At 47.1% G+C, this 26,975-nt stretch overlaps 1 protein-coding gene across 2 annotated transcripts in view; it reads right to left on the bottom strand.

The window, feature by feature from the left end:
- Positions 1–10,621: 10,621 nt before the first annotated feature.
- Positions 10,622–26,975, bottom strand: part of AMOT (angiomotin) — a 60,751-nt gene continuing 44,397 nt past the window's right edge. For both annotated transcript variants that reach the window (XM_058847401.1, XM_058847399.1), the window contains 6 exons: positions 21,587–21,736; positions 19,960–20,150; positions 18,001–18,123; positions 17,129–17,361; positions 16,143–16,367; positions 10,622–15,137 (listed from right to left, as the gene is read on the bottom strand). In XM_058847401.1, the coding sequence (XP_058703384.1) occupies positions 15,037–15,137; positions 16,143–16,367; positions 17,129–17,361; positions 18,001–18,123; positions 19,960–20,150; positions 21,587–21,736 (1,023 nt within the window). In that variant the 3' untranslated portion in view covers positions 10,622–15,036. The remainder of the gene's footprint in view (positions 15,138–16,142; positions 16,368–17,128; positions 17,362–18,000; positions 18,124–19,959; positions 20,151–21,586; positions 21,737–26,975) is intronic.

Genomic DNA, 26,975 nt, shown 5'->3' with positions numbered 1-26,975 from the left:
CCCTGCAGGACCCTCACCCGGGCCAGGTGCAGAATCCAGAGCCAGAGGGGTGGCTGGGCCCAGGTTGAGCAGAGCCCCCATCTCCAGAGGGGTTTGGTACCCAACACATCCTCTGCTCCTGCACCCTCTGCCCTGACCAACACATCCCTGCACCCAGACATCCAGAAAAACACCAGGAGGGGAAAGATTTTGGAATCCAGCCACGGCTGGGAGCGCTGGTGGCACGGTGCCTTTGCAGCACTGCTGTTTGTCCTCCTGCCAGCAGCACCCAGAGCCTCCAAGAGGATTCTCCAAGGCCGGCGGCTGCAGATGCGAGGGCAAAAGCCAAGCAGCACTCAGAGCTGACAGCTTTGCATCTGGCTTCTGCTCTGAGGGAAGTAATTAACAGGAATAATCACCCAGGAGCAGCAGCAGGCCCGGGAGGGGAGCAGGGTTCGTCATCACCAGCTGGTCCTGGACAGGGGGATGGTACCACCTTCTCCAGGGGCAGCAACAGCAAAAGGCAGATGAATAGAAAAAACTCGGGAAAAGGAGGGAAAGGGAGGTTCCAGGCAGAGCCTGGGGAGTTTCCCTCCACACCAGGCACCGGGCAGATTTTTCAGAAGAGATTAAATAATTCAGTGGTGGCCTGGCAGGGAAGGAGCATCGTCATGTTCTGACTCTTTCATCTTGCAGAGCAGGGGTCAGCAGCCCCAGCTCCTGATGTGGTGATGAGGGCACTGAGAGTGAGAGAAGGGAGAGGAAAGGTTCCCCTGTGGGATTGCTGGCTGTCCCCATCACTGGGAGCCCTGGAAGGGAGCAGGGCCAGGCCTGGCACTCGTTACCTCCTGTCCCATTTGCACTGCAGCACCGCGCCACCTCCCACTGCACCAGCCTTGCTGCGTGGTCACAAAACTCCTCCTCACCTGGCTGACACCTGCAACACCCACAAGGGAGCAGAAAAATCCTCATAAAATCCAATGAAAACACTCAAAGCATTCCTGGGAGCTTGCAGCCGCCCTCTTCCTTGCTGCCAGCCACACTGGGAGTAGGGTGTGCTCCCCAAATGCCACCCCACGGAGGGACAACATCGGGTCCTGTGTGGGGACATGGAGCCTTCTGAGGCCCAGTGGGGAGTGGCAGCCACTCTGCCTCCTCAGCCTTGCCAAAAGACTTGCAGATGGATGTTAAAGGCATTTAAGTTTTAATTTTTTATGGTGTCTGACAGTTTATTTTTTAATTAAAGCTATGCTGGTGCGGGAAGGGCTGAGGCTGTTGTTCCTGTGCTGATCTGCCCTGGCAGGTGCTGGTGGTTGTGTTTCACCCCCAGGTTTGTGAAAAGGAGCAGGATGGCCTCAGGGGGCACAGCCCTTTCTTATTTATTTCAATAAAAACGCTCAGAGGGCCATCTGAGCCGATTTCCTAAGAAAGAAGAACTGAAGAAACTCCTCCAGGCTCCATCACCAGGTACAACAAATCATCAAAATCCATCTTTTGCACTTACAAATGACATTACACACGGTGCAGCCCTGGAATGGCCATTCTAGTGCTTCTGGGGGGAAGTAGGATGGAAAATCATCCCAGGAGCTGCTGGCCCATTCCTGGGAAAGAGAAAGTGAGAAGTTTCTGTTTTGGGAGCACCAGCACAAGGCAGTGGGGACGGCTGGAGCCACCGGCCCTTGCTTCGCCTTTCACACCAGCCCTGCTCGCAGCCAGTCGCTAAAACCAGGCATGAAACAGACTTAATTGCGTTAGCAAATGGCTCCCAGGAAATAATTAACTCTTTTATGGAAGTGACCTCATTAGGCACCATTAAATCGGGCAGAAAGGAGCCATCTGGTGCCTCTGACATCACTGCTCCAGCAAGGGCTGGGATGCAGCCACGTCCGCCTGGTGTTCCCAGGGTTCACTCCGGGGTGATTTTCCTGTCCTTACAGCCTGATCCCAACATATCTGTGCTGCAGGACACCTGAGTGACCAGCACAGGCTCACCCGAGTGACCAGCACAGGCACAGCTGAGTGACCAGCACAGGCTCACCTGAGTGACCAGCACAGGCACACCCAAGTGACCAGCACAGGCACAGCTGAGTGACCAGCACAGGCTCACCTGAGTGACCAGCACAGGCACAGCTGAGTGACCAGCACAGGCTCACCCGAGTGACCAGCACAGGCACAGCTGAGTGACCAGCACAGGCACAGCTGAGTGACCAGCACAGGCACAGCTGAGTGACCAGCACAGGCACACCCCAGTGACCAGCACAGGCACAGCTGAGTGACCAGCACAGGCTCACCTGAGTGACCAGCACAGGCTCACCCGAGTGACCAGCACAGGCTCACCTGAGTGACCAGCACAGGCACAGCTGAGTGACCAGCACAGGCACAGCTGAGTGACCAGCACAGGCTCACCTGAGTGACCAGCACAGGCACAGCTGAGTGACCAGCACAGGCACACCTGAGTGACCAGCACAGGCACAGCCGAGTGACCAGCACAGGCACACCCGAGTGACCAGCACAGGCAGAGCTGAGTGACCAGCACAGGCACAGCTGAGTGACCAGCACAGGCACACCCCAGTGACCAGCACAGGCACAGCTGAGTGACCAGCACAGGCTCACCCGAGTGACCAGCACAGGCACAGCTGAGTGACCAGCACAGGCAGAGCTGAGTGACCAGCACAGGCTCACCTGAGTGACCAGCACAGGCACACCCAAGTGACCAGCACAGGCACAGCTGAGTGACCAGCACAGGCACAGCTGAGTGACCAGCACAGGCTCACCCCAGTGACCAGCACAGGCTCACCTGAGTGACCAGCACAGGCACAGCTGAGTGACCAGCACAGGCACAGCTGAGTGACCAGCACAGGCACAGCTGAGTGACCAGCACAGGCACACACGAGTGACCAGCACAGGCACACCCGAGTGACCAGCACAGGCTCACCTGAGTGACCAGCACAGGCACAGCTGAGTGACCAGCACAGGCACAGCTGAGTGACCAGCACAGGCTCACCCCAGTGACCAGCACAGGCACAGCTGAGTGACCAGCACAGGCTCACCTGAGTGACCAGCACAGGCACAGCTGAGTGACCAGCACAGGCACAGCTGAGTGACCAGCACAGGCACAGCTGAGTGACCAGCACAGGCACAGCTGAGTGACCAGCACAGGCTCACCTGAGTGACCAGCACAGGCTCACCTGAGTGACCAGCACAGGCACAGCACAGCCCAGCAGTGCCGGGGAGGTTCAGCACCAGTTCCTGGTCCAGGAGATGCGAGTCCTGCCCAGACCTGCAGCAGAGAGGCTTTGACAGAGGGAAGGTGGAAGGACACAGAAGAAATCCTGAAGGAGTCAGGGCTGCCTAGGCTGGGAACACATCTAAATCAATAACCAGGCAGCTCAGCATAAATGGAGATAATTAATTACCTCTTACTGCATTATTTATTAGTGCAGGGATTTATCATTTTCTATAATGATTCATTATTTTCTGCTTGCTCCCTTCTGCAGCTCCTAATCCCTGGTGCTGAGTCAACTCCAGCCCTGGGCAGATGTCTCAGCAGGGAAAAGCAGCCCTGCAAAGCTGCTGGGAAAGCTGTTTGGTGTCCAGCATGCCTGCAGCTCATCCTGTTCCTGAGCCAGGGAAAATCAGCAGCCCCTTCTCTTGGAGGGGGAGTACCTGATGGCCAGGCTGGGCAATGCACAGGGCTGGATGTGCTGCACCTTTCCTCAAAAAATCTTCACCTGTATTTGTGGCAAAGTTATTGAAACTGAAGGAGGAGGGTGGCAGTGGGATAGGATGGGGCTGTGGGGTGAGTTGGGGCTGCAGGAGGAGCCGAGCCTGGTCCTCAGCTGGAGGCAGGAGGCAGCAGAAGGAGCAAATCGAGGGACTCGATGCCCCTGCCAGCTCCCCCAGCAGCCCAGGAACCTGCAGATGGAAATTAGCAGTGCCTAAGTGTGAGCATGAAGAAACACAGCTGGAAAGTGACCCTGGTTTCTCCCCATCTCCCATCACTGAGGCTGAAGCCGGCTGTGATTTCGTTTTACCAGAGAAAACAGCAATATTTGCCCTATTACCTGCAGCGAGCTGCCCCGAGGGCTGGGAGCACTCTCCATTTAACACAATAAATGCCATTTACTGCACCCATCGCCAGGGACAGACGATATTTGCAGTTTCCCGGCTTGAAGCTGCTCCAGCCTCAGCTTCCACAGCAGGACCCAGCTGGTCCCTGTCCCCCACGGCCCCGCAGGGAGCACCAGCGATTGGGGATGGCCAAATCTGGGGTACCCACGGCAGCAAGACAGCCTGAAAAGTCTTCCTTGCCCGGCCAGTCACTCTGCACTTAAAAATACACTTTTAAGTTTGGGTAGAATGAGAAAATCTTTTCTAGCCAGCTGGGAATAAACTGGGTGAGTTGATTATTTTTCTCCAGGTGTGTTGGTCCCCTGTGAGACACAGGAGCTGATGGCTCGTCCTGCTTGTCGCTCCCAAAGCCCCGTGTCGGGAAAAGGGGATCGGGAGAAGGGACAGAGCACCAGGGAGCTGCAGGGAAAAGGGGATCAGGAGAAGGGATGGAACATCGGGGAGCTGCAGGATAAAGGGGATCGGGAGAAGGGATGGAACATCGGGGAGCTGCAGGGAAAAGGGGATGGGGAGAAGGGATGGAACATCGGGGAGCTGCAGGGAAAAGGGGATCAGGAGAAGGGATGGAACATCGGGGAGCTGCAGGATAAAGGGGATGGGGAGAAGGGATGGAACATCGGGGAGCTGCAGGGAAAAGGGGATCAGGAGAAGGGATGGAACATCGGGGAGCTGCAGGGAAAAGGGGATGGGAAGAAGGGATGGAACATTGGGGAGCTGCAGGATAAAGGGGATGGGGAGAAGGGATGGAACATCGGGGAGCTGCAGGATAAAGGGGATGGGGAGAAGGGATGGAACATCGGGGAGCTCTGCACAGAGAACCAGCAGGAAGCAGGACATGAGGGATGCTGGCAAATGACACGGGGCTCAGAGCATCACTTCCCCAGGATGCAGATCCAGGGTGGCTCCAGGTTTCCCAGCGAGCTCCGGGAAAGGCTCGGCAGCGCTGCGAGCGATTGCCATCTAGAGGTTTTTGGGAAAGCAGTGCCCTCGACCCTCCAAACACAGCCCGAGCCGTCGGCAGCAGCCCGGGTGACACGGGGGGCTCCTCCAGGACTGGAGGTGGCCGCGATGTCCCAGGACACCCCCCAGGCCCTGGGCAGGGACATCTCCCACCATCCCAGGCTGCTCCAAGCCCCAGTGTCCAACCTGGCTTTGGGCACTGCCAGGGATCCAGGGGCAGCCACAGCTGCTCTGGGCACCTGTCAGGGCCTGCCCACCCTCCCAGGAGAAGAATTCCTAATATCTAACCTAAATTCCTCCTCTTTTAATTCTTACCCATCCCTCCTTGTCCTGTCCCTGGAGGACGGGGGGCCCAAGAGGCTGCGTGGAGAACAGACAGGCTGGCATGAAGCAGGTGATGCGGGCACAGCCTGTGGCACCCACAGGGATGTTCTGTGCCTGCTCCCAGGCCAGGGGCAGCCACCAAATTTTGACCTCTCTGCCCAGGGATGGGTGTGGGCTCTGCTCCGTGGGATGGTGAAGTGCAAAGATACTCCAGAAAGGATTAGCTCACCAAGATGCCGCCCCCAGAGCTGCATCATTTCAGCACTGCGTTGCTTGTAAAGGGATTTTTTTGTGGCACGGTGGCAAAATTCATCTGTCCTCTCTCACTCTGTGCAGCCATTCTCGGCTCTTGATGTGCTCAGTATGAGGCGGGGTGGGTCTGATTTGATTTTTTTTTGTTTTAATTAATTACATTTGAGGCTTCCCTGCTCCTTGGTGTCCCCCACAGAGCCCCTGCCTGCTCTCCTGGGGCAGTGCTGCCTTTCCTGCCTCCTCCAGAGCAGCATTTGGCAGCTACACAGAACCCAACAAGGCACCGATTGCTTTCAGAAGCACAGATGAATTTCATAAGGGTCCAGGAAAGTCTTTGAAACCTCGTGGCACCTCCAGCCCTTGGGGCTGCCTTTCCTTATCCATCTGTTTATCTCTGTTATATCTGTTTATCTCTGTTATGTTATATCTGTTTATCTCTCTTGTGTTATATCTGTTTATCTCTGTTATGTTATATCTGTTTATCTCTGTTATGTTATATCTCTTTATCTCTCTTGTGTTATATCTGTTTATCTCTGTTAGATCTGTTTATCTCTGTTAGATCTGTTTATCTCTGTTAGATCTGTTTATCTGCCGTGCTGAGAGCGCTCTCCATCCTCGCCCCAGCAGCGAGGACACCGATAACTCTGTTTAGGTGAGAAATGGCACATGCCTCTCATCCAACTCCTCTAAGAAGCGTGAAATGCTCGTTTTTAAAAGCACAGATGTCTGGGAGAGCCAGGAGTCAGTTCCTTTATGTTCCATGCCGTGCTGAGCTGCAGGTGGAAATGCTCCCAAAAAGACCAAATCCTGCTGTTAAAATTTAATATTTTGCTTGAAGCTCTTGAGGAAAAACACTGCTTTCCAAAATCCTGTTCTTCCTTTCCTTGATGTTAAAAAAAGGAAGTGAGAAAGGTGCATTTGGCACAGGCTCTGGCACAGCTGCCACTGCTGGGGGGTCTCAGGGTGACCTGTCCTGGCTCAGTTGGGTCTCCCTGAAGGGCTGGACACTGGGAAAATGTGTTTTTCTTGCCAGCCCAGTGCCTGAAGGCTGGGTGGTGCCCACTGACACACCTGCCCTGCCGAGGAGAGCCGTGAGCAGCATTTTGTGTAGTTGCAATGAGGGGTACAGGGAGCATCACTGTGTTGGTGTTAGCACCCCAAGCCCTGGTTTATAATTCTAACAAATAAATACACGTGTTAGCATTGAAACCTTTCCCTACACATGTGGTGCAGGGTTCATTCAAGCCTGGCTTTGCTCAGCCACTCTGAAAAGTGCATGATTCTCCCATCCAGCCATGGGGGATCTTTTTATTTTTGAAGACTCAGCAGCAGCATTTGAGGGTTAAACCACCAAACCAGCACCTGTGAGTGGAGCTGGCATGGCTGCTTATCCTCACTCCTCCTGGTGCTTGGAATGAAACAGAAATCCAGGTTTCATTATCACAACGGGCCGTGGGAAGGGTTAAATTTGGATTTTTGCAATGTGGGGTGTCACAGCAGCCTCGGTTTGGGCTGTGAGAGGGAGAGCAGACCCTGCCCACTGTGTCTGTACAGGCAAAACTGCTTCACTGTCCAGGTCAAACCGAGTTGGATTTGCAGCACATGGCTCTGCCAGCTGGGCATCTCCAACTCCTGTTGTTTGTTTACTCAGTTTTAACCTCCATTTTCTCCTCACGAGTTGTTTGCAGTTGCCACTAATGCAATTACTTCAATTTAAATTGATATTAGGAAGAAATTCTCCCCTGTGAGGGTGGGCAGGCCCTGGCACAGGGTGCCCAGAGAAGCTGAGGCTGCTCCTGGATCGCTGGAAATGTCCAAAGCTGGGCTGGACAGGGCTTGGAGCAGCCTGGGACAGTGGAAGGTGTCCCTGCCCCTGGCAGGGAATTTGGAATGAGATTCCTTCTAACCCAAACCATTCTGTGATTTTATGATTTGGGGACCAGTGGAGGCTCCTGGTTCTCCTTCCAAGGGCTTAATCTGGCAGTGAAAGAAGATTGATTTTCCATCAGAAATTGTTTAGAGAGTGCAGGATTATGGTTTGCCCAGACTTTGGGGTTTTAAGTGCTGAAGAGTTCCAGGAATGTCATTTCTTAGCAGCAGGGACAGCAATTTCTGCCCCACTGCACATCCCATCTCTGAACCAGGCAAGCCCCACACTGGGATGGCTGAGAGGGCACCAGAGGCTTAGAAAAAAGGGAAAACAGAAGGATTGGGAATTGCTTAATTAGAAACAGTTTTCTCCTTTAATGCTCTGCAATTACTTTGAGGTCAGGAGAATTATTAGTAATATTAATCGCTGTATTTCCAGAGAACTAAAGTTAATAGTACCCTAATTGGGCCGTACAGTCCAGCACTAATTGCTGAGCTCCAGCAGGCAGCTCATTAAGTCTTCCAGCCCTTCTCCCTTGGCAAATCTCATTTCTTCTAAGCCCACATCCCGGATAATGTGGCTGCAGAGGGTTAAAGTGTTGGGATAAGCACACCAGACCAACCAGGCTGAGGCTCTCAAGGACTCTGCCCCTGTTCTCAACCTTCCAGCCATGCCAGAGCCATCTCACAACATCTCATTTCCTTTGGTGTGAGTGCCCAGGTGGGCAAGGAAAGCTGTTTGCTGCTGGGGGTGGGCACAAGTGCAGATGTTCTGGTTCTGAACAGGCTGGGATCTCATTCCACCCCCTGCCATGGGCAGGGACACCTTCCACTGTCCCAGGCTGCTCCAAGCCCTGTCCAACCTGGCCTTGGACAATTCCAGGGATCCAGGGGCAGCCACAGCTTCTCTGGGCACCCTGTGCCAGGGCCTGCCCACCCTCCCAGGGGAGAATTTCTCCCAATATCCCACCTAAACCCACCCTCTGTCACTTTGAAGGCATTTCCCCTTGTTCTATCACCACATAAGTCCCTCTCCAGCTCTTTTGGTCTCTTTTAGGTACTGGAGGGCTGGGAGCTCCAGCAGGGAAATGCTGGTGGTTCCCACAGGAGGACAGGACAAGGATTTTCCTCCTGCCAGAGGGGATGGATGTGCAGACAGGGATATTGTGGCTGTGAATGCACACGGCCCAGGCATCATCCTGCCTGAGCTCTGGGGTGACCAGTGAAGGAAAAACAAAATACCCTCAAAATACTGAAATAAAGAACTGAAAAGCTGCAGTCAGGAGGGGTTCTTTCTTATTTTTTAGTTCTGAAATGCAACAACAGGAAACAGGAGGGTAGAGACATAATGAAGCTCCAAACCTGCCCATTTATGTTTGAAAAAAAATGACGAGAGAGGAAAAGAAAATTTCATCAGGTAAAATTAGGTTCTCAAAATTACCAGTTTTTATAAATTGCATGTATTTATGTGTGTGTGTATATATATATATATAAAAGCCTTATATTTTAAAGATTAGTGCTCCTTCTGGCAAGGCATCAATGTAAATTGTCCTCTCCTGTTTACCTCCACAATACAAAGTGAAGATTATCTCATTCCAACGTCACTATGTATAAATAGCTCTGTAAAAGCACCTTTACAGTGCCAGTGTTTTGCTGCCATTTTATATTATTCTTCCTTACAGAATTCAGAGAAATGCTCCAAAATACATAAAATGCTCCAATTTTTCCCCGGGGAGCAGGAAGGGGAGGCACAGAGCTGTTGCTGGGAAAGGTCCTGTGGCATTATGGAATTCTGCTTTTCTCCAGAGGTGTTTAACAGCAATAACAGGCAAGACTTTACAATAAATAGAATAATGCAGCCCTTGGGACTGTGCTGTACTCACTCTGCTCTGTTTTAGTTCTAATTCTCTCCTCCCACCCATGGGGCTGGCGTGGAGTCAACCACTACCTCCATTGCACTTAGGGAGGATTTGGAGCAAAGGAGCTTTTACCTAAAGGCTGGAGCCAACAGAGAGAGGGGGGAAAAAACCCAACCAACCAAACCTAAACCACCAACCTTTTCATTTTTATTCCCTTTTAAGCCCCAGCTCTTGGCAGGCTGAGTAGCAGATAATGGGATTGAAGGAGGTGCCTTTCCCATGCAGGTGTTGAGCAGATGCAGCAGCAGAACAGGGATGGCCTCTGGGAGATGTTTATGTCCAAGTGGGCTGGTCAGCAGGAAAAGTGAGGGCACGTGGAATCCCAGTGAAATCCCAAATCCTCCCTGCCTGGCTCCTGGCTGCTCCCCACAGAGCAGGGGTTGGATCTTTGCTGCCCACATGGGCTTGTGAAATGCCCAGCTACTCCTCTCACACCCCTGTGCAGATGGGCCACACTTGTGTTATTAAATAAAGCAGCTATTAGCCAGCTTCTGGAGCTGTGGGGGTTTGTCTGGCCAGGTTTTTTTGTTTTTTTTTTTTTTGTTTGTTTTTTGTGTTTTTTCTTCTTGTTTCTGCTCTGGCACGCCAGAGAGATTTATAGAAACAACATCAAAAGGCCTGAGAGTGGAGGGGATGGATGTGCTGAGCTGACCACTGGCCCCCAGATTTGTCAGGCTGGTATTTATTACAGCAGGGGAGGTGACAGTTTTGTTAAGATCAAACTCAAAAGTCAACAGTGAAATTGCATCAAGGCTGACCACTTTCAAGCAGCTTCCCAGTAATCCCTGCTCCCTCTCTCCGACAGCACCATGAGACGGGAGAGATAAATTAGGAGGCAGCAAAATGCACCAAGAATAGAGGAACAAAAAGCACATGGGTCTAGTGAAGGCTGTGATGTGGAAAATACTCACAGGGGTGAAGGCTGCTCATGTGCTGATGGCCTCAGATGTCTGGAAAAGGGTCCAGGCATCAAAGGAGAGGTGGCTGTCACAGCAGCTCAAAGTGCTGCTAATCTGACTGTTAAAAGGTGTGAGCTGTGGGCAGCTGCAGGGCCGGCCAGAGGGAAAAATAAATCGGGATGCTTAAGGGAAGAGACTGGAATGACAATTAATTTATCTTGTAAAATCTCTGATTAGGAGTTGAAAACTTAGAGGCCAAGCCGTAGTGAGGACTCGGGAAGGTGAAGGTTGTTTTTGTTTGGTATTCCACAAGCTTTTCATACTAAACAAATTTACTGCAACTCACTGGAAAAAAAGCTGAAAAGACAAGGATCCATTCTTTACACAGATACATATTTACAAGACTTCTTAGTGCACATTTACACTGACTATTTTGTTTTCTTTCTAGAATTAAAGCTGCCATAAACCTTCAAAGACTTAAGGGCTGTTTCAACAGCCGAATTACAAAACAGCCCAGTCACAAATTACAAAATAAGCTTGGATGGTTTAAATAAAGGGGAAAAATAATAAACCATGTGATTCACTTCAATATAGATTTATATAGGAAAGATCATTCTCTTGACACACTGTCTATGGTTGTGAAATGGTAAATTTTAGTATTTTAATTCATGCTTTGATATTTTGGGTCCTAAAGAGAAGCAGCTGACTGGGCCCCTGTTAGACCACAACCCTGCTGGGAGGGAAACTGCTCAAAGCCATTTGCCCCAAAAAAACTCTACGAGATGATGGTGGTGGAAACCAGACTCTAGAACCAACTTAGAAGAAGGTCTTTTTGAAAAGAAATGTATTTTCTTCATAAATACAGTACAATTACATTTTACAATGTCTTTTTACTTCCTAGACATAAAACCACTAACTTTTACAAAAGAATTCCTATACAAATACATGAAAAGAGACTCCCACTCTCCACAGCCCCCTGTCCCCCCAGCCCTGGCATGGAGCAAACCCCTGGGCAGCAGGGTGAATCCCAGGATAACCTGTGCCAGCCCCAGGGAGAGGAAGCTCAGTTATCCCAGGGTTTTCCTGCCTTGTGTCAGTGTGGAGAGCCCCAGTCCCCCCGAGCCACCACGGGTGTCACAGGTCCCACATGCCACCAGGGGCTCCTGGAGCACGAGGTGTCCTTGGAAATGGGTCTGGCCTAAAATTCTGGGAGTCCCCCCAGCTCAGGCAGCCCCAAAAACCAAAGCAAAGGTGATTCCAGCACAGACCCCACGGGCAGAACTTCAGCCCCACCACACATGGTGACCTCAGTGTCCCCCTGCAGACTCCTGAGGAACAACTCACACATCCCCTTGAGTCCCCTGGCACTAAATCACTGCTCTAAACCCCCCAGGAGCTGCCAGGCCGGAGTTCTTTCATTTAATAACAACATTGGGCCAGGTGGAACAGAAGTCTCTGGATCTCAGGCGGTTCCCCGAGCAGTCAAAGCACAAAGGAACTGCCCAAGGGAAGGACTTGGGAGTTTTGCCTTTCTGTAAGCACTGGAAGAGGAAAAAAAAAAGAACTAAACTTCATTTTCTTGTTTTTCTCTACAAAGAAGAATATGTGGCTTTCTTTATAAAAGCTACAATTCTGCTTCTAATACCCGAGTTTAAGAAAAACTCTTAGTCTAAAATTTTGGTTTGCAAAGGTCGTTGCAATCATTGTTAAAAATCACTTTCTACCAGAAATAAGCTCTACAGAAGGCAAAGGAACTAGATGTGCAGTTTGTCTCCTTAAAGCAGTTTCTGTTTTAAAAACAAAATAAAAATCTGTACAGAGACTGAAGACTGTAGTACACATCTTCCTCAGAGCAAGCAGCTCGTTTACATTCACATCAGGATGGCTCTGAGGAAGCTCCAGGGGAAGAATACATTCCTGATGGCTCCCAGTTTGTCAGCACAGGAAAATGACCTCCAACTTCCACAGCAAACTTCTGGGCTTTTTGCTTTTTTTGGAAGAAATTGAAATGACAAAATAGGGCAAAAAGTCTGACTTAAGCAGCGTAAAACTGCACCATCTTCCAAAATGACTTCAGTGGACAAGGAACTGCCAAGGCTCCTGAAATCCTGATGGTTCGGGCTGTCAGAGACAGCCTGGCTTCCATTTCTGGAGGAGATAGTTGCTGTATTTTATTCACAGGAAGCTATTATGTCCTTTTTGATTTGTAAAAATAAAATGCAGTGGCACTCCACTTGAAAACAGTGAGCTGCAGGGAGGATAAACCAATTATTTTCTCCTGAACAGACAATACTGATTGGGGAAAATCAGTTTTCTGAAAGAGGTCTTATCTGTAAAAGATCCAAATTTCCCAGATATTTTAGAATTACTGTGAATCAAGTCAGTTTAACTGTTTATTTAGAGATCTACAGTCGTAAAACTTCTTTCCAGATGCTGAGAAGTATTTGTAAAGATGGAATATTACTTTTCCTGGCTCTAAAGGAAGAGAAAAGCATTCAAACATTTCTCCCCACCCTCACACAGACACTCAATGGCATTTTATTTCCCTTGTTGTTCATTTTAAGCCAAACCCACAAAATACAATATAGATATTTTTGCTGAAATGGCAAAAAAATGGACACCTTGAGCTAATGAGAAAAACTGAATTTTCAACAACTGTGGAGGAGGAAGAGAAATCAAATCATCCAGGGTGGGCATTACTTCATAAAGTGGGATGTTAAGCCAAGAGAAATCAGAAGCAAGACATTCTCAGGGATGAGAATGAAGTGGTGGTGGTGGTGTGTGCCTAGAAAAGAGTGGGGAATGGTTCAGGGGGAAGGGAGGTCTGGAACTGTCTGGAAGGACATTGGATATCCTGATGGAAGGGGGCTGTGCCTGGCCAGAGCATCTCCCACCCCACCCATTGCCTCCTCTGCCTCCTGCAGGACTGGGAATGTGGCCTGAAGATCCCCAACCAGCAGCAAACCTGCTAGAAACCATGGGAAGTGTTTTCCTTGGATTTTAAGTGATTGTTATCAGAAGGAAAGCTCAGGGCCGACCTTTAGGCACCACCTGTGAGGAGAGAGGCACCTCCTCTCCCCTCCCACTGTGGAACTCCTGTGATCCCTGTTGGTCTGCTAAGGCCATTGCATTTGAACACCACAGCAGTAGTGTCAAACAGGAATTAAAGACATTCACTAACTCTGTGATAATTAATTGCCGGATTTCCTCATTTCGGGGGTGAAACGATCTGAAATGAAAACTTTGCTACTCTAATGTTGCACAGAAAGCTGAAACTAGCCAGGTTCCCAGGGTGTGACCACTGGCTAATGAAATATTTTAACATTCAAGTACAAAAAAAAAAAGTAGTTTTTAACAGAAATTAATATTGAAGTGTTTTAATAAAATGCAAAGACAGTAACAAAAAAATATTCATGTACTTCTATTGGTCTTAATATCTCCTTACAGTTTCTGTAACCAAAGCACTGCTGCATTTGTGATAGTTCCCAAAAATCTGGAAGTGAACCTCATGACTTAAATATGTAACTTTCTTCTGTAATGCCTCTGGGACCTTCTTGAAGCTGCTCTCTCCACTCAGATGAATTAAAGAAGTATTTTGAAAGGAGAGAATCTGCCATCTGAACCTTTGCATAGAGCTTCTCTTTAAAGCTCTACCTCTGAGGCTTTGCTATGTGAAAAAGAATCCAGTCTCTCCAGAAAGGAGGGACATAGAAAGTTGAAGGGCATTTGAAATACAGAAAATTCTGCTACAGAGAAAGATCTCCACAAATGCAGTAGATTAAGTTGTTAAATCTGAAAAACAATAGGGCTTCCCACTGGAGCTATGGTAAATTTGAAGCAATTTCACTAAAGCCAATGGAATTACCATGTCAGAAATCTGATCTAACAGATCAGGGCTGGGCCTGTAAATTCTCCTTATTAATTTATGTAAAACATGAATGCAATATATTATTTACTATCCACTGTACAAATTATTGAAAAAGTACTTAAGTATAAAAGTGTGGCAAATCTTGCAAAAGGAACTACAAATATGAAATGCGACATTAATCACCGGAGTCATTTGTTTTAACAATGAAATAATTAAAAAAGAAATTTGGGAAGTAAAAAAAAAAATGTTACCACACTGAAAATGGTAATCTTTTCAGCCTATGAACATGAAATACCTATTCTGAGTTCTTACACTGAGAGGAAAGAGGAAGTGAAAGGGAAATCTCCCTTGGTCACAGCTCAGATTTAGAAAAGCTTCCCAGAACACCTGTATTCCAAAACCATTAAGTGATGCTCACAACAATGTCCCTGCTTCTGATCATTTTAAGGCCATTAAGCTCACCTTACTACATTCAAACTAAACATGTAACCAGCACCTGTGAGAGCAGGCACTTCTGCTTAAGAGACTTTAAAAACACTGAAATGAAATATCAGATGTAGTGCACCTAAGGTCTTGTTTTTTACTCCAGATGTTACCAGATCCAGTATTTAAAAAATAAAAGGGGAAACTTTCAAAGAACAAGTGTTATGGGTTTTTTTATAATTTAGAACAAATTATAAATTAACCTGACCAAACTTTTGAGACATAATATACAAGAGCAAACAGCTGAGTGTTCTTTTATTACTCAGGTACTACATTTTTTTTTCCCCCAATAAAAATGTCTTTTAAAAATTTCTTGCTACTGTTATCCCAGCTCAGATCCTGGTACAGCCTTTCAGATGAGGTATTCTACCATCTCTCCATCTGGGAGGTCCTGCCCCACAGTCTGAACAGGGGCTTTTCTTTCAAGAGTGCTGGAGTGGAAGAGTGGCCCATCTATGTGATGAGGAGAAACAAGAGACAGACAATTAAAGGTGTAACTTCAATGAGGTCAGAAATATGATATTCATATTTTAAGTCATCTCGTATCATTGGCCAAAGACAGCTAATAACTTCTTTAGTTTTAAAAAATTCAATTCCCACGTGTGCAGCCAGACAAATAAAGCTATTTTATCAAATTCCCTTTGGGTACCTCCCACTGCTACACAAATCCACACAAAACTGGAGTGACTGCATTTAAACCAATGCAGTCAGGGTGGATTTTCACCACCAGACCTGTTCTCCCTCCATACCCATTAAACAGCACAGCATGGGCAGGAGGCAGAGCCCAGCCAAACGTTCTCTGCCATCAAGAACAACAGCATTGTAATGTGTCTGTAAGGAGAAGAGGCAAGGTTGTGTAATCTGCATTGATTTGGCAGAGTGGGCTGGAAAATGAGCAGCTCTTGCCAGCTGGGAGCTCTGTGGGAAGCAAATTCAGCTCCTGGGACAGTCACTGTCAACTGGATCTCCAAGGCTGAAGCTGGTCCTGTGACTGTGATGGTACCAGGACAGCTTTATTGTGATAGTTCCTTCTCCTGCTTCTACCTCCCCCTCTCTGAGACCACCTGGCTTTGGATGCCCACTCAATGCAATAGCCAGTCTGAACAGCCCATTTTCATGTCTTTAAACCCCACATCCTACTCACAACTGACTTCAGGGCAGACACTGACTCACAGACTGCCCAGGGATTTGCATCTCCCTGTTCTCAATCCTCAGATCTTGCTGCACCTCCCTGCCCAGTGTGCCCACGTTTATGCTGCCACTCTTCAGGCTTTTTAAAAATTCCTTCAGAGTGTTTGAGACCACTCAAACACCATCACACTAGTGTCTGAAATCAACTTGTCCTCACAAAAACTAACCCCAGTTTGCCTGGAGGGAGAAAGGGACGTCAGAGCTGCCCCACAGATGGAGAGTGAGTGGGGGAGGCTCTCCCCTGGGACTGGGGCTGAGCTCTGTTACCTGTTTTCTCTGCACTGTAGGTCAGGTTGGTGCTGGGGAGTCGTGCTGGGGTGGGAGCTGCAGGGGAAGGAGCAGCTTTGCCCTGCTCACTGCCCCGGTCTGTCTGGGTGCTGCAGTCTCTGCTGCCTGTCTTGGAGTGGGCTGACAGCAATGGTGTGGAGGGAAGGACAGGAGAGGGGGTGGAGGGGATGGATTCAGAGCGATATTCTGTTCCCAGGAGAACACCTGTGTGGGAAAAGGGAAGGGAATGTCACAGCCACAGAAAACTAATTGGTATCAGCTCTGCACTGATTGCTCAGGAGCTGGAAAGTGCTCCCTCCTTCAAGAGGCAGCACTGCTTTGCCTTTCCACAGCACCTTCCCCCCCTGGGTGCTGAAGTACCCAAGGAATAACAGTGTCCCCATGTTGCTGTTTGCAGGTGGGCACTAATCTGCACACTCTGAAATCACCAGCAGCAGGTCCTCATTTACATTTTAGGGTTTTTACTCTCAGTTTTGGGCCTAACTTCCTTCAGGAAAACAAAAAATCATCTGGGATTTGCTTTGTTACAACTCCATTTCCCAGAACAATGCTGTTGAGCCATTCCAGACAGGAGTCATGTTGGTGCAGGCACAACACTACAGGATAGAAATCCTGATTAAAATCTCTGCTCCAATTCAAGGAGACTTTACACCTTCAGCCAGCTGTAACACCCAGCTGAAAGCAAGTACTTGGGAACCCTGAAAACTGTATCCCAGACATCCCAAAAGTCAGGTGGCAAATTGGGAATAAAGGCTTAGATATTTAATGGCAGAGCCTAACTATCAGAAGTCACTATTTCCCACAAATGACTAAAATAAGCAGCTATTTCAAATGTGTCCCATCTTGCAGCCAGCTTTTAAGCAGGCCAGGCCAGCTGCTCTATCTGTCCAGCACATCCTCCCCTGCTGCTCCTGCCTCCCCTCCAAGCAGTGGCTCGTGTATCAGAATTGGAATTTGGAAATTACCCAGGCTGCCCTTCCAGCTCTTGTCCTCCCTCTTCTCCTCCAGGATGGGGGTGCTGCTCAGCGTTGAGGAGTGGGACAGCAAGCCTGAGCCAGCGTTGGAGATGGACATGAGGGACTTGGCAGGTCTCATGGAGGAGAGCTGCTCCGTCTTGCCAGGCTCCTTGCGGGAGCGCTGCTGCAGCACTTTGATCATGGCATCCTTCTCGATGATCTGAGCGTGCAGGGTCTTAATCCTTTGGGGGAAGGAAAAAGGACAATTTAAGTGTCTCCCATCTCCCTGGACTGAGGTCTCAGTGTCCCCAAGGCTGTGACTAGGGCTCCCTTAGGCACTTGGAGAGGTCAAGAGAGGATGCCAGGAGAGTGTCCTGAGCACTGGCTCCTCTCTGGCCCACAGAGCAGATCATGTGAGAGAGTGTGATACACCCACCCACCTCTGGCTACTGGAAACTGCTCTAAACAGCCATGGAAGGAGCTCTGAGACAAACCTGAGAGTTATGGGCAGGACATGAGAACAACAGAAAGAATTAACACACTTTGGGGAGTCTGCACAGGGCCTAACCCCAGGGAAAACAGCTCTGTGAGCCTGTTAAGGGGTGGCTGGAGCCTGGGGTCTGGTGAAGATGCCCTGAAGACAGAAAAGGCACAAGCTAGATGCAAAAAATCTAAGACAAGACTTTTTTACATTAGCCCTCGGTATCAAGACAGGTTTTAGATTGCTGTGTTTATACTTCCTTGGCCAAATGAGTGTCTGGCATTTGACATTGCTGCTGCTGGTGAAGACACAAGAATTTCTGGTTCTGAGGCGTCTACCCAGGCAGTTAATTTCAAATCCCTGCCCCAAAGAAGCCAGGTAGGACCAAAGGGCACTTTACCTTCCCTCCATGTCGAGACATCTCCTGTTGGCCAGCAGGATCTCCTCCTCCTCCTTCTGGATGCGAGCCTCCAGTGAGGTGTCGTAGCTGGGGTTGGGTGAGTGGTTGATCACCGTGGTGTCCCTGTGAACAAGCAGCACAGCAGATGAAGGACCTGCTGAGTTTGCTGCTTTCCCCCCAGCAGCACAAAAATACTGCTCAAATGGAACAAACAAGAACATCTATTTCTTGTTTTTTAGTTTAAGCGGGCTCAGTGTCTCCCAAAAATCCAACTCTTAAATTCGTTTGTGTCCTAGTGAAGAAGGATTACAAACACATGAAGATCATGACAATCACCTCCTGTCCACCTCAGGCCACTGCCTCACTGCACTACTCTAAACTAATCAATGAGGCAAATCCAAGGACACAAGGAGGGGAAAGGAATAACAGGCACTTTTCTTCAGATAAAAAGCTTTTTCCCTTCCCCTTCCAACAGGGGATGTGAATATCAAAGGGAACAAGGCATGGAAGTTTCTTAAGTGATCCTAAGCAGCTTGGTCCAAAAAATCTGGAATAGGGTGAAAAGAGTTTCAGACTGATTACACATAATGCCTAATGTTAAAACTGTGATAGCTGGTCAGTCCACTAACCAAATAATGAGTATTTCATTCTGTTTGTGAATGTGGAAGGGCATGAGAAGATCATTCACCAAAGAAACCCAACCTCACCCAGCTCCTGCTGGGCTCTAAAGCATCCTTCCTGCAACCTCAGCTTCCCAAGGGATGCCAGTTTCCACTGTTAAAGAAAAGGGAAAGAAATCTGGACAGTGTAAATGAGGCTGCCACTGGAATTAGTGGAATCTAGATGGAAATGGAAAAGCAGAGGCTCTTTCCTGACTGGACAACATTCTTGTTCATTTAATGAAACCTGAGCAGGCCTAACACATCCCCTCCAACTCCACGATAAACAATAGACCAGGCCCCAACTTATCAGCCCACGCTGAAAATATAACATGGCCTCTAAGCACAAGCAGCAGCAGGAGCCTTTAGGGAATCTCTGGGGAGGTGGAAAACAGTGCACAAGAAGCATCAATACCCTAAAATAACAGCTTCCTTCTGGAGCAAGATAAGATAAGTCTTTAAACGCTAACACAGCAAATCTGCAGCTTCACCCCTGTAATTCCAGTGTGATCTTACAAGCTGGGAAGCCAGTTGTGATAACATCCCTATCTGGATTTGGCTCATGAAACAATCTACACTAAAATCTGCTGTCCAGAACCACAAACTAGTGAGCAATGAAATCACATGCAAGCAAGGCCTGATGCTAAGGAGTTGCACTCCAGTAACAGCTCTTGTTTACCAACCAGCTGAGGCACTTGGGCCAATTTACAGCCATAATAAGTGTTTCTGTACAGTTGTCTTGGAATGGGAGCTTGTTACCAAATTTCAGACACCCTTCCCACCCCCACAAGCAGTGCTTTCCATACACAGCAGAATGTTTTGAGCAGAATTTCCTAGTAGATGTTTCTGGTTAGTAACCAGACAATACCACAAAGTAATTTGCAAAAACATTCTGGAGAACAAGGAAGCCATTCAGGGTGAATGATGTGAATCACCAAGCTCACCCCATCTCACATGACTTCAGCAAGGACTGATTCCTGTTTTTAAAATAAAAAAAAACCCCAAGCCTCTTCTCCTTTGAATCAACAGCTTCTAGGAATGGTTCAGAACAATTCTAATCTGGAAGATGGATCCTGCATGTGGAGGAATCTTCCCCTGGAAAAACGTTTCTAATTGCTGGCAACTGCACAGCTCCCAGGAAGAGCAGCCAAGCTCTGCTTGCTTGCAGAGTTCTGAGGAGCTGTTCAGACCACAGGGTGAGCAATCACAGGAGGATGGCATGACAACATTCCTGGGTGGGAAATATGACATTCAACTGGAAAAAGGAAATAATCCCAGAACAGTGGAAAGTCCCACTTACCTCTGAGCAGCCACGGTCGCAGCTGCATCCAAAGCAAACTGTCTCATCACACTTTCCTCCAAGTATTTCTGTTCCCACTTGGTCATGTCAGCTTCCAGAGCAAGGATCCTCTCTTCCTTCTCACGCAGGAGCTCCATGAGCGCCGTGGCGTTGTACTCAGAGACATTGGCAGCCTGAGATGTGCCCTGACGCTGATCCCCAGGAGGAAAAAAACAAACCAAACAAAAATAGAAATCTCAGGATGCAGCTGTAAAGCTCAGGGTTGGCTGGTTTGCTTTTTGTCACTGGTTTGACACAAGAACCCCTCCAGAGGGAAATGCAGTGGCTTTATGCTGTGTTGGCAAGGCTAACAAGAAAATACCTGAGATGGAAAATACTCATCCCAAGGCTTTTTTTTCCATGTGCAAAGCCCCAAATAAACATCCCAGAGCTGGACTGTGCTATGCAGGTGTGATGTGCACAGCCCTTCCATAATGCCTGATCTAACACAGACTGACTCCCAAGTGCTCAGCAAGGCACTGACTAGTGTCATCCCTTCAAAAAAATACAGCCAAAATATTTTTAAAGCATTTGATTACTAAATTAATATGATCAGTGTATAGCTGGGACTGAAATAATTCAGTTCTAAAGCAAGATTTGGAAGGCAGGCAGTGTCCCCTTTCAGAGTAAGGAAACGTGGAGATTTGTTCAGATAATAGCTCAGTAAACAAAAATTGCAGTTTTATATGGAAGTCTCATGTGGGATTAGCAAGACACTTGACTTAAAAAATAAAATAAATGGTTTCAAGGAATAGAAATTGGGCAGGCTAACTATTTCATGCTCAGCTCAGAATTTTTAACCGTGACAGGAGAACAATTTTTTTGTGTTGACTCAGGCTCAATGTAAAAAGTTGTGGGGTTTAGAGTACCTGATCTTCCAGAAGTGCAACAGAAAAGTTTATCAAATTATTGTAACTCCTACTAAAAACCAATGCAAAACCCCAAGATTTAAATATCTATTCCTATACCAAGATGGAAGCTAGGGGATAAAAGTAACCTGAAACTAAATGTGATTTAGAACACAGCTCTGCATCCTATTTCCAGTAAAATTCAGACACCTGACAGTTCATCTGTATTTCACACAGGCTGAAGTAAATGCAATTCCCAACACACCTGCACAGCCTACTTCTCATTCATTATTTTCACTGAAGAAGACTCATAAAAATGTTGCAATACAGTATAGGTGAAACTCCCATCTATTTCCATCAACTCCATTTATAGAATCGGCTTTGCTAGTTTAGTCTTGTGTGCTCTTTTTTAAATTCAAAAGGTTTTTGAAGGGCTAGCTGTTAGTGAATTTTATATAAAATCCCAAACTGTGAACAAGATTTTAAAAATAACTTCAAATAATATAACCATGGTATTTAAAGGTAAAGCAGCATGTAGCTATTTCTTCATCTTGTCACAGGATGGATTCCCTATTGCTCCTTATCTTAACTCTCTTGTTGAAATCGAATTAAATCAGGTAAAAGCAATACAATGAGCAGGAAATCCATGAATCTAACTAGTGAGAATGCAGTTTTTTTAACAATATAAGATAAAATCCACTGCCTTTCTGTTCTGTGTGGGGCAGGAGGCCAGGGGGTACCTGCTGCATGCGGAGAGATTCCAGCTCCCTCTCCAGCCGGGTGCGCAGCCGGTGCTCCAGCTGCTCCCTCTTCTCACACGCTGCCTGCAGCTGAACCAAGGCCTGCTGCATCTTCTCCACCTTCTCAACATAGACCTGCTTCTTTTTCAGCTGAAACAAAGAAAAGGCAACATAAACAATGAGAACGAGCAAGTGAACTTTGAGCTTTGCCAGCAGCCAGGAAGAAGATGTCCAGGTGACTTCCAAGTGAAGGGAGCCCATAGGAAAGATGGAGAGAGACTATTTACAAGAGCTCGGAGAGACAGGACACAGGGAATGGCTTCCCATTGCCATTATCCCATATCCCAGAGGCTAGAGATAGATGGGACTTTGGGAGGAGTGGGGAGGCCCTGGCACAGGGTGCTCAGAGAAGCTGTGGCTGCCCCTGGATCCCTGGAAGTGTCCAAGGCCAGGCTGGACGAGGCTTGGAGCAGCCTGGGATGGTGGAAGGTGTCCCTATGGCAGAGGGTTGGAATTGCATGATGTTTAAGGTCCCTTCCAGTCCATTCCATGGCTCATCACTGCTGTCAGTGGGCTCCAGCCTCCTGCTCTGGACTGGACACTCAGGATGGTCCAGCTCTGTCCCAGCTCTGCTTTCCTGCTGGGTGTATTTGTCCTTTCTGTCCTCAGTGACCCCATGGGAACGACGAGGAAACTGAGGAAATTATCTGTGGCAATGGACTAGAAAGGGCACCAGGGACTGAATCAGTGTTTGAGTGACTTGACACATGTTTCCAAGGTAACTGCAGCAGTGTTTAGAGCTGGTCCCCAAGTTGGGAACACTCCCAGTGCAATACTGAAAATTGCTGGTAGCATTTTTACAAGATTAAGCAGAAACTGAATCAAAATTTATAGCATCCTATTGCAGTTTGATCACAACAAAATTACAGGCTCAAAGTACACACATGGCTCTTCCCATGCCAGGTTTTTATCCAGGTTTATCCCAGCAGTCTGGACATTCTTCCTGGCACGAGAGGTCCTGCTCTGTTCCTGCCACTGCCCTTCCATCCTCCTCCACTGTTCATCCTGCAAACCAAGCTGCCACCCTGCCTCACAAGAAGCAACAAAAAGAGCCCCCCAGTAACTGTCTTAGAAAGGTTAATCCACAGTTCAGGCAGAACAAAAAACAAACTAAAATACGACTTTAAAAAAAAAAAAAAGAATAAAACATATCCAGCCCCTGGCTCTATTCAAATACAGGGAATACTGCACACCTGTGGGCATTATTTTCTGTTTAGGAAAAGACTAACAATTGGAATTAGCTGGCCCTAATGTGCAGCAAATCTGGGGCACTGCTTTTGTAGCTCTGATTGTCATAAACCCTGAAATACAAAAATAGCAGGAAGAAGGCAACTTTTCCCAACAGTCAGAGCCAAAGCTCTAGAAAAGCACCACAATGCAAAACACAGACTCCCTTATGTGAGTTCAAAGAGCTGCTCTACATCTTCATGGAAGAAAAGTCCACTGAGGGATATTAAAGACAAAAGGCACCACTTTTGGCTCAGGAAGTCCTTCTTGGAAGCGGAAAGTATTCTGGGAAAGTATCAGCCCCATTCTGACAGTGCTCCCTAGGAATCTGCTCTCAGCTTCAGCAGACACAGGATACTTTGATCTCAACAACACGAGCGGTTCTTACATCGCACCTTTGTTCCAAAAAGCTCTTATCATGCGTTTCTTATAAAATTTTCCCTTTTCTCACTCCTGTTCCTTCAGGCAATGCGAAGAGCAGAGACAGAAAAATCTCCCAACACTATTAATCCCAGACATAGTATCCTTTTCTTCTCTCCATAAAGTCAGCAGGCATCTAATCTCACAGCAGGAATGTTGCTGCCTTAGAGGATTTTCCCCAAGCAAGAATTTTATAATAAAAGTTACAATAAACAGTGAGCAATCCAGCCAAAGGACTTCCCACCAGTGCCTGTACAGTAGAAAGGTATTTTTTTGCTTTGATTGCTCAAGATTTCAAGCTTGTTTGGAATGGGAGGGATGAGAATATTTTAATGTAACTTAATAGTCTGCAGAAAATCAATAAATATGTTATACTTAATAAATCTTTTTATTCCAGATCACGGTACTCGATAACACCGATTTAAGGTGTGTCAGACTCCACTAAAGTGTGGATTAATGCACCAGTTTTAAACTTAGATTAACAGCAGCTCAAAGAAGCCAAAAGTGATATAGGGTCAGCAGCAGAACTCAGAAATGAAGAGCACTCAGCATCTTGGGTTTTGACCTGGACAAGAGTGAGGAGCAAGTTGATAAACTCACTAGCAGTGAAATACCATGCATGGAGCTGAAAAATAATCTCTTCAAAACCATCTCTCCTCCCTCTCTGTTCTTCATAAAAGAAGTTAAGGATGAGGTGATGGACATTTGGTCTCATTACCTGTTACAAAGCACTTAAATTTCTGAGCAGTTTTTTAACACACAGGCAAAATCCTGAAAAAGCAGCCACCGACAACATTTTACAGTTTCACAATTAACAAACCTGAGTATGCATATGTGTGGATTAACATTCTGGCCTTCATTCAAAGAATACCAAGAGCCCAGCCAAAAAGCAGAATTAGGACACAGAAATTCCACTGAAACATTCACTTTGAACGTGCTCCCATCAGCCAAACCTGCAGGTGAAAAGTTGCAACACAAGCTGTTGCCCAAGTTCCCAGCACTGCCTGCACACGCCTGACTCGGGCACCAGACCCAAAGTACAGGCACAGCTTGTTCAGTGGCTTTGCAGAAAGACAACTTTTTTTTTTCCTCCCTTTACAAGATGCACTTCTTCCAGCATCAGGAAGAATTAGGAATGTTGGAAGATTTAGGGCTGGTGTGCGTATTCTTTTCAACAGCTTAAAACCAGAATTAATTCACTAATTCCTCAAGTAATTTTCAGGTTTTTGGAACCCAGGTGTTCAGTAAGCTTGAAAGGCATGGGATGTGTTCCAGACAGCTCAACTTTCCTAATGTCTTCTGCCAGAATTATCCTTTCTCTACAAGACAATCTCATTTCATGCACTTGCTGCTCTCAGTTAAGTCACTGCATATTCTGGCTCTCATTTACTTCCAGCTCTGCCACTCTGCTACTGCAAGTATTTGTGAGAAAAATTTACCTTTCTGTGAACCAGAATTCTCCAGAAGTGGTAGAAGGGAAATCTAAATCTCTACAGTTTTGGTTTTCATCTCTCTGACTGGATCTGAACTCTCCATGTAAAGAGTATCAGGAATGATTCTGCCAGGCACAGAGGGATTTCATTACCAGAAATCGAGAACTTGATCTTGTTTTCCTAAGACAGGAATTGGAAACAATTTCCTGAGTATTGCCAGGGTGCTGAAGACATAACTAAGATGGGAAGAAGGAAAAGAGGCAGCATGCTGAGGCTTGTTCTTGGCCTTTTGCCATGGATTCCCCACCCTCTCTCTCCCAGCAAAGAACCAAAACTGGCTGCTCAGTGCCAAGGGCCACAGCAACATCTACCAGGGCAGGGATGGCATCAAAGGACACAGGAATTCTCTCCTCTGCATCAGGCCTTGCAGTGAACACGTGCTCTAGATAAGAGTTCATTCCTGAAGCTTTACAAGGATGCAGTCACGCCCTTTGGGATGTAATTTTAAATAAATTTGACAAGATAGTAATTTTCCTTTTGATGGTACAGCATTTAACTAAGAAGCAAGCTCATGTTCACATAATGTATCATAACTGCTTTGCCTTCAAGGGTGTTCTGAAAATACAGAGCATTTTGTTAATGAGAATATCTTTATTTTAACACCTCTTTACGATGTAAGATCTCAAATAACCTCAGTGCATGTCTGGAAACACAGCAGGATGACTGTATCCATTCCCAGCATTTCCTACAGCACGATTTTAATAATGTCCTTATCAACTCCAGGTCAGTCTCTGACTGCTTTGGAAAATGTCCTAACCAAGCATCAGAGGTCAGGCTATCATTTTATCAACAAAGTTTTCTAACTAAACCAATGTAAACAGGAGCAGTCACTCTCCAGTTGCCATTTACTACAAAGTTTATGTAAATTCTGCAACGGAACTGAGGACAAGAAAAATAAAGATGACCATGACTGTCCTGGGCTCCACAGAAATCCAGTGCACAAAGAGCAAAGCAATGCAGGGAATATCCCTGAAAGATTCCCTGGCTGCCTGATCAAGTATTTCCAGCTCTATTTAATTTCCCCTCTCCCTTGGCATGTACTTGCACAGTCTAAAATCAGTGGCCAAAGACAAAGTTCTCTCAGAAACAGGAGATATTTGATTATTACTACAACTGCCCAGCACAAAGGGGATTAAAACATTCTATAAGCCATTTTAAAATCCTGTTCCTCATTTATTTAGGTTTTGACAAACCATGCAATGCCTTTCAGGGACCCCAGGTCCTTGCAGAAAGAAAGCTCTGAGGAGGGCACAGAGGTTTCGTGGAAAGGGAGCAGGGGCACACAGGAATGAGGAATTTTCACTCAGGTCACAAGGCACAAAGGAGGCTGCAACATCCTCCAACTGGAGCTGCCTGTGCAGGACAAACACAGCCCTGGACACAGCAGGTGAGGGGGAAGGATGTTCTTTTTGGAAAGAAATTCATTGCTTCCAGATGCGTTACTCAGCAAAGATTTTTTTTTTTTTTTTTTTTTTTTTTTCCCTGGGAAAGAAGAAAAAACTTCCTGCAATGATTCAGAACTCTCCCAGGCATTTTGTCAAACCCAGCCATTACCCTCTTCATCTTGGACAGCTCCTATTTCAGCAAATTGGTAACACTCATCAGCATCTGCTTGTCTCCCACCCACTATTTCTGATGTCTTCAAAGTCCTTTGTTTAATATATTCAGGGTGTTTTCATAACATTCCGAGTTTATCCTAAAGCTGAATCCATTCAGATGCAGCTGAAAATGTGTTTCCCCACAAGAATTTGCCTGCTATGGCAGAAATGTAGTTAAAAAAAAAAAAAAGAAAAAAAAAAAAAAGAAAAAAAAGAAAAAAAAGAGCCAGCAAGCACGTTTAAATCACCTCACCCTCTTGCAGTTGGAATATATTTCTCTAGGATGCCTTTGAACCCTCAGTTTGTTTGAATTCAGGCCCAATAAGGCGCCAGTGGCCTCAGCAAGAATTCCTGCTGAAACAATTTGGTAACACTATCCCCGTGCTAGGGAACAGTGTTTGTGGCATGGGAATGTCACAATGTTGTCGCCCCGTTTGTTTGTGTTAAAATAAAGTTCTAACTCTCAAAGCCACCTCTGGAAAATCACTAACAGGCAGAATATGTGAGACAGTGACATGGCAATAAAAAGGCAGCTCTGGCACAAGAATGCAGCTCATTAGAGGGAACCAGGCAAAACAGGGAGGTTTCTCT

This window comes from Poecile atricapillus, chromosome 12 (genome assembly GCF_030490865.1).
Source record: "Poecile atricapillus isolate bPoeAtr1 chromosome 12, bPoeAtr1.hap1, whole genome shotgun sequence".
In the NCBI taxonomy this organism is placed as follows: Eukaryota; Metazoa; Chordata; class Aves; order Passeriformes; family Paridae; genus Poecile; species Poecile atricapillus.
The sequence above is the reverse complement of the archived record's forward strand: the minus strand, read 5'-3'. Positions and strand labels throughout refer to the sequence as shown.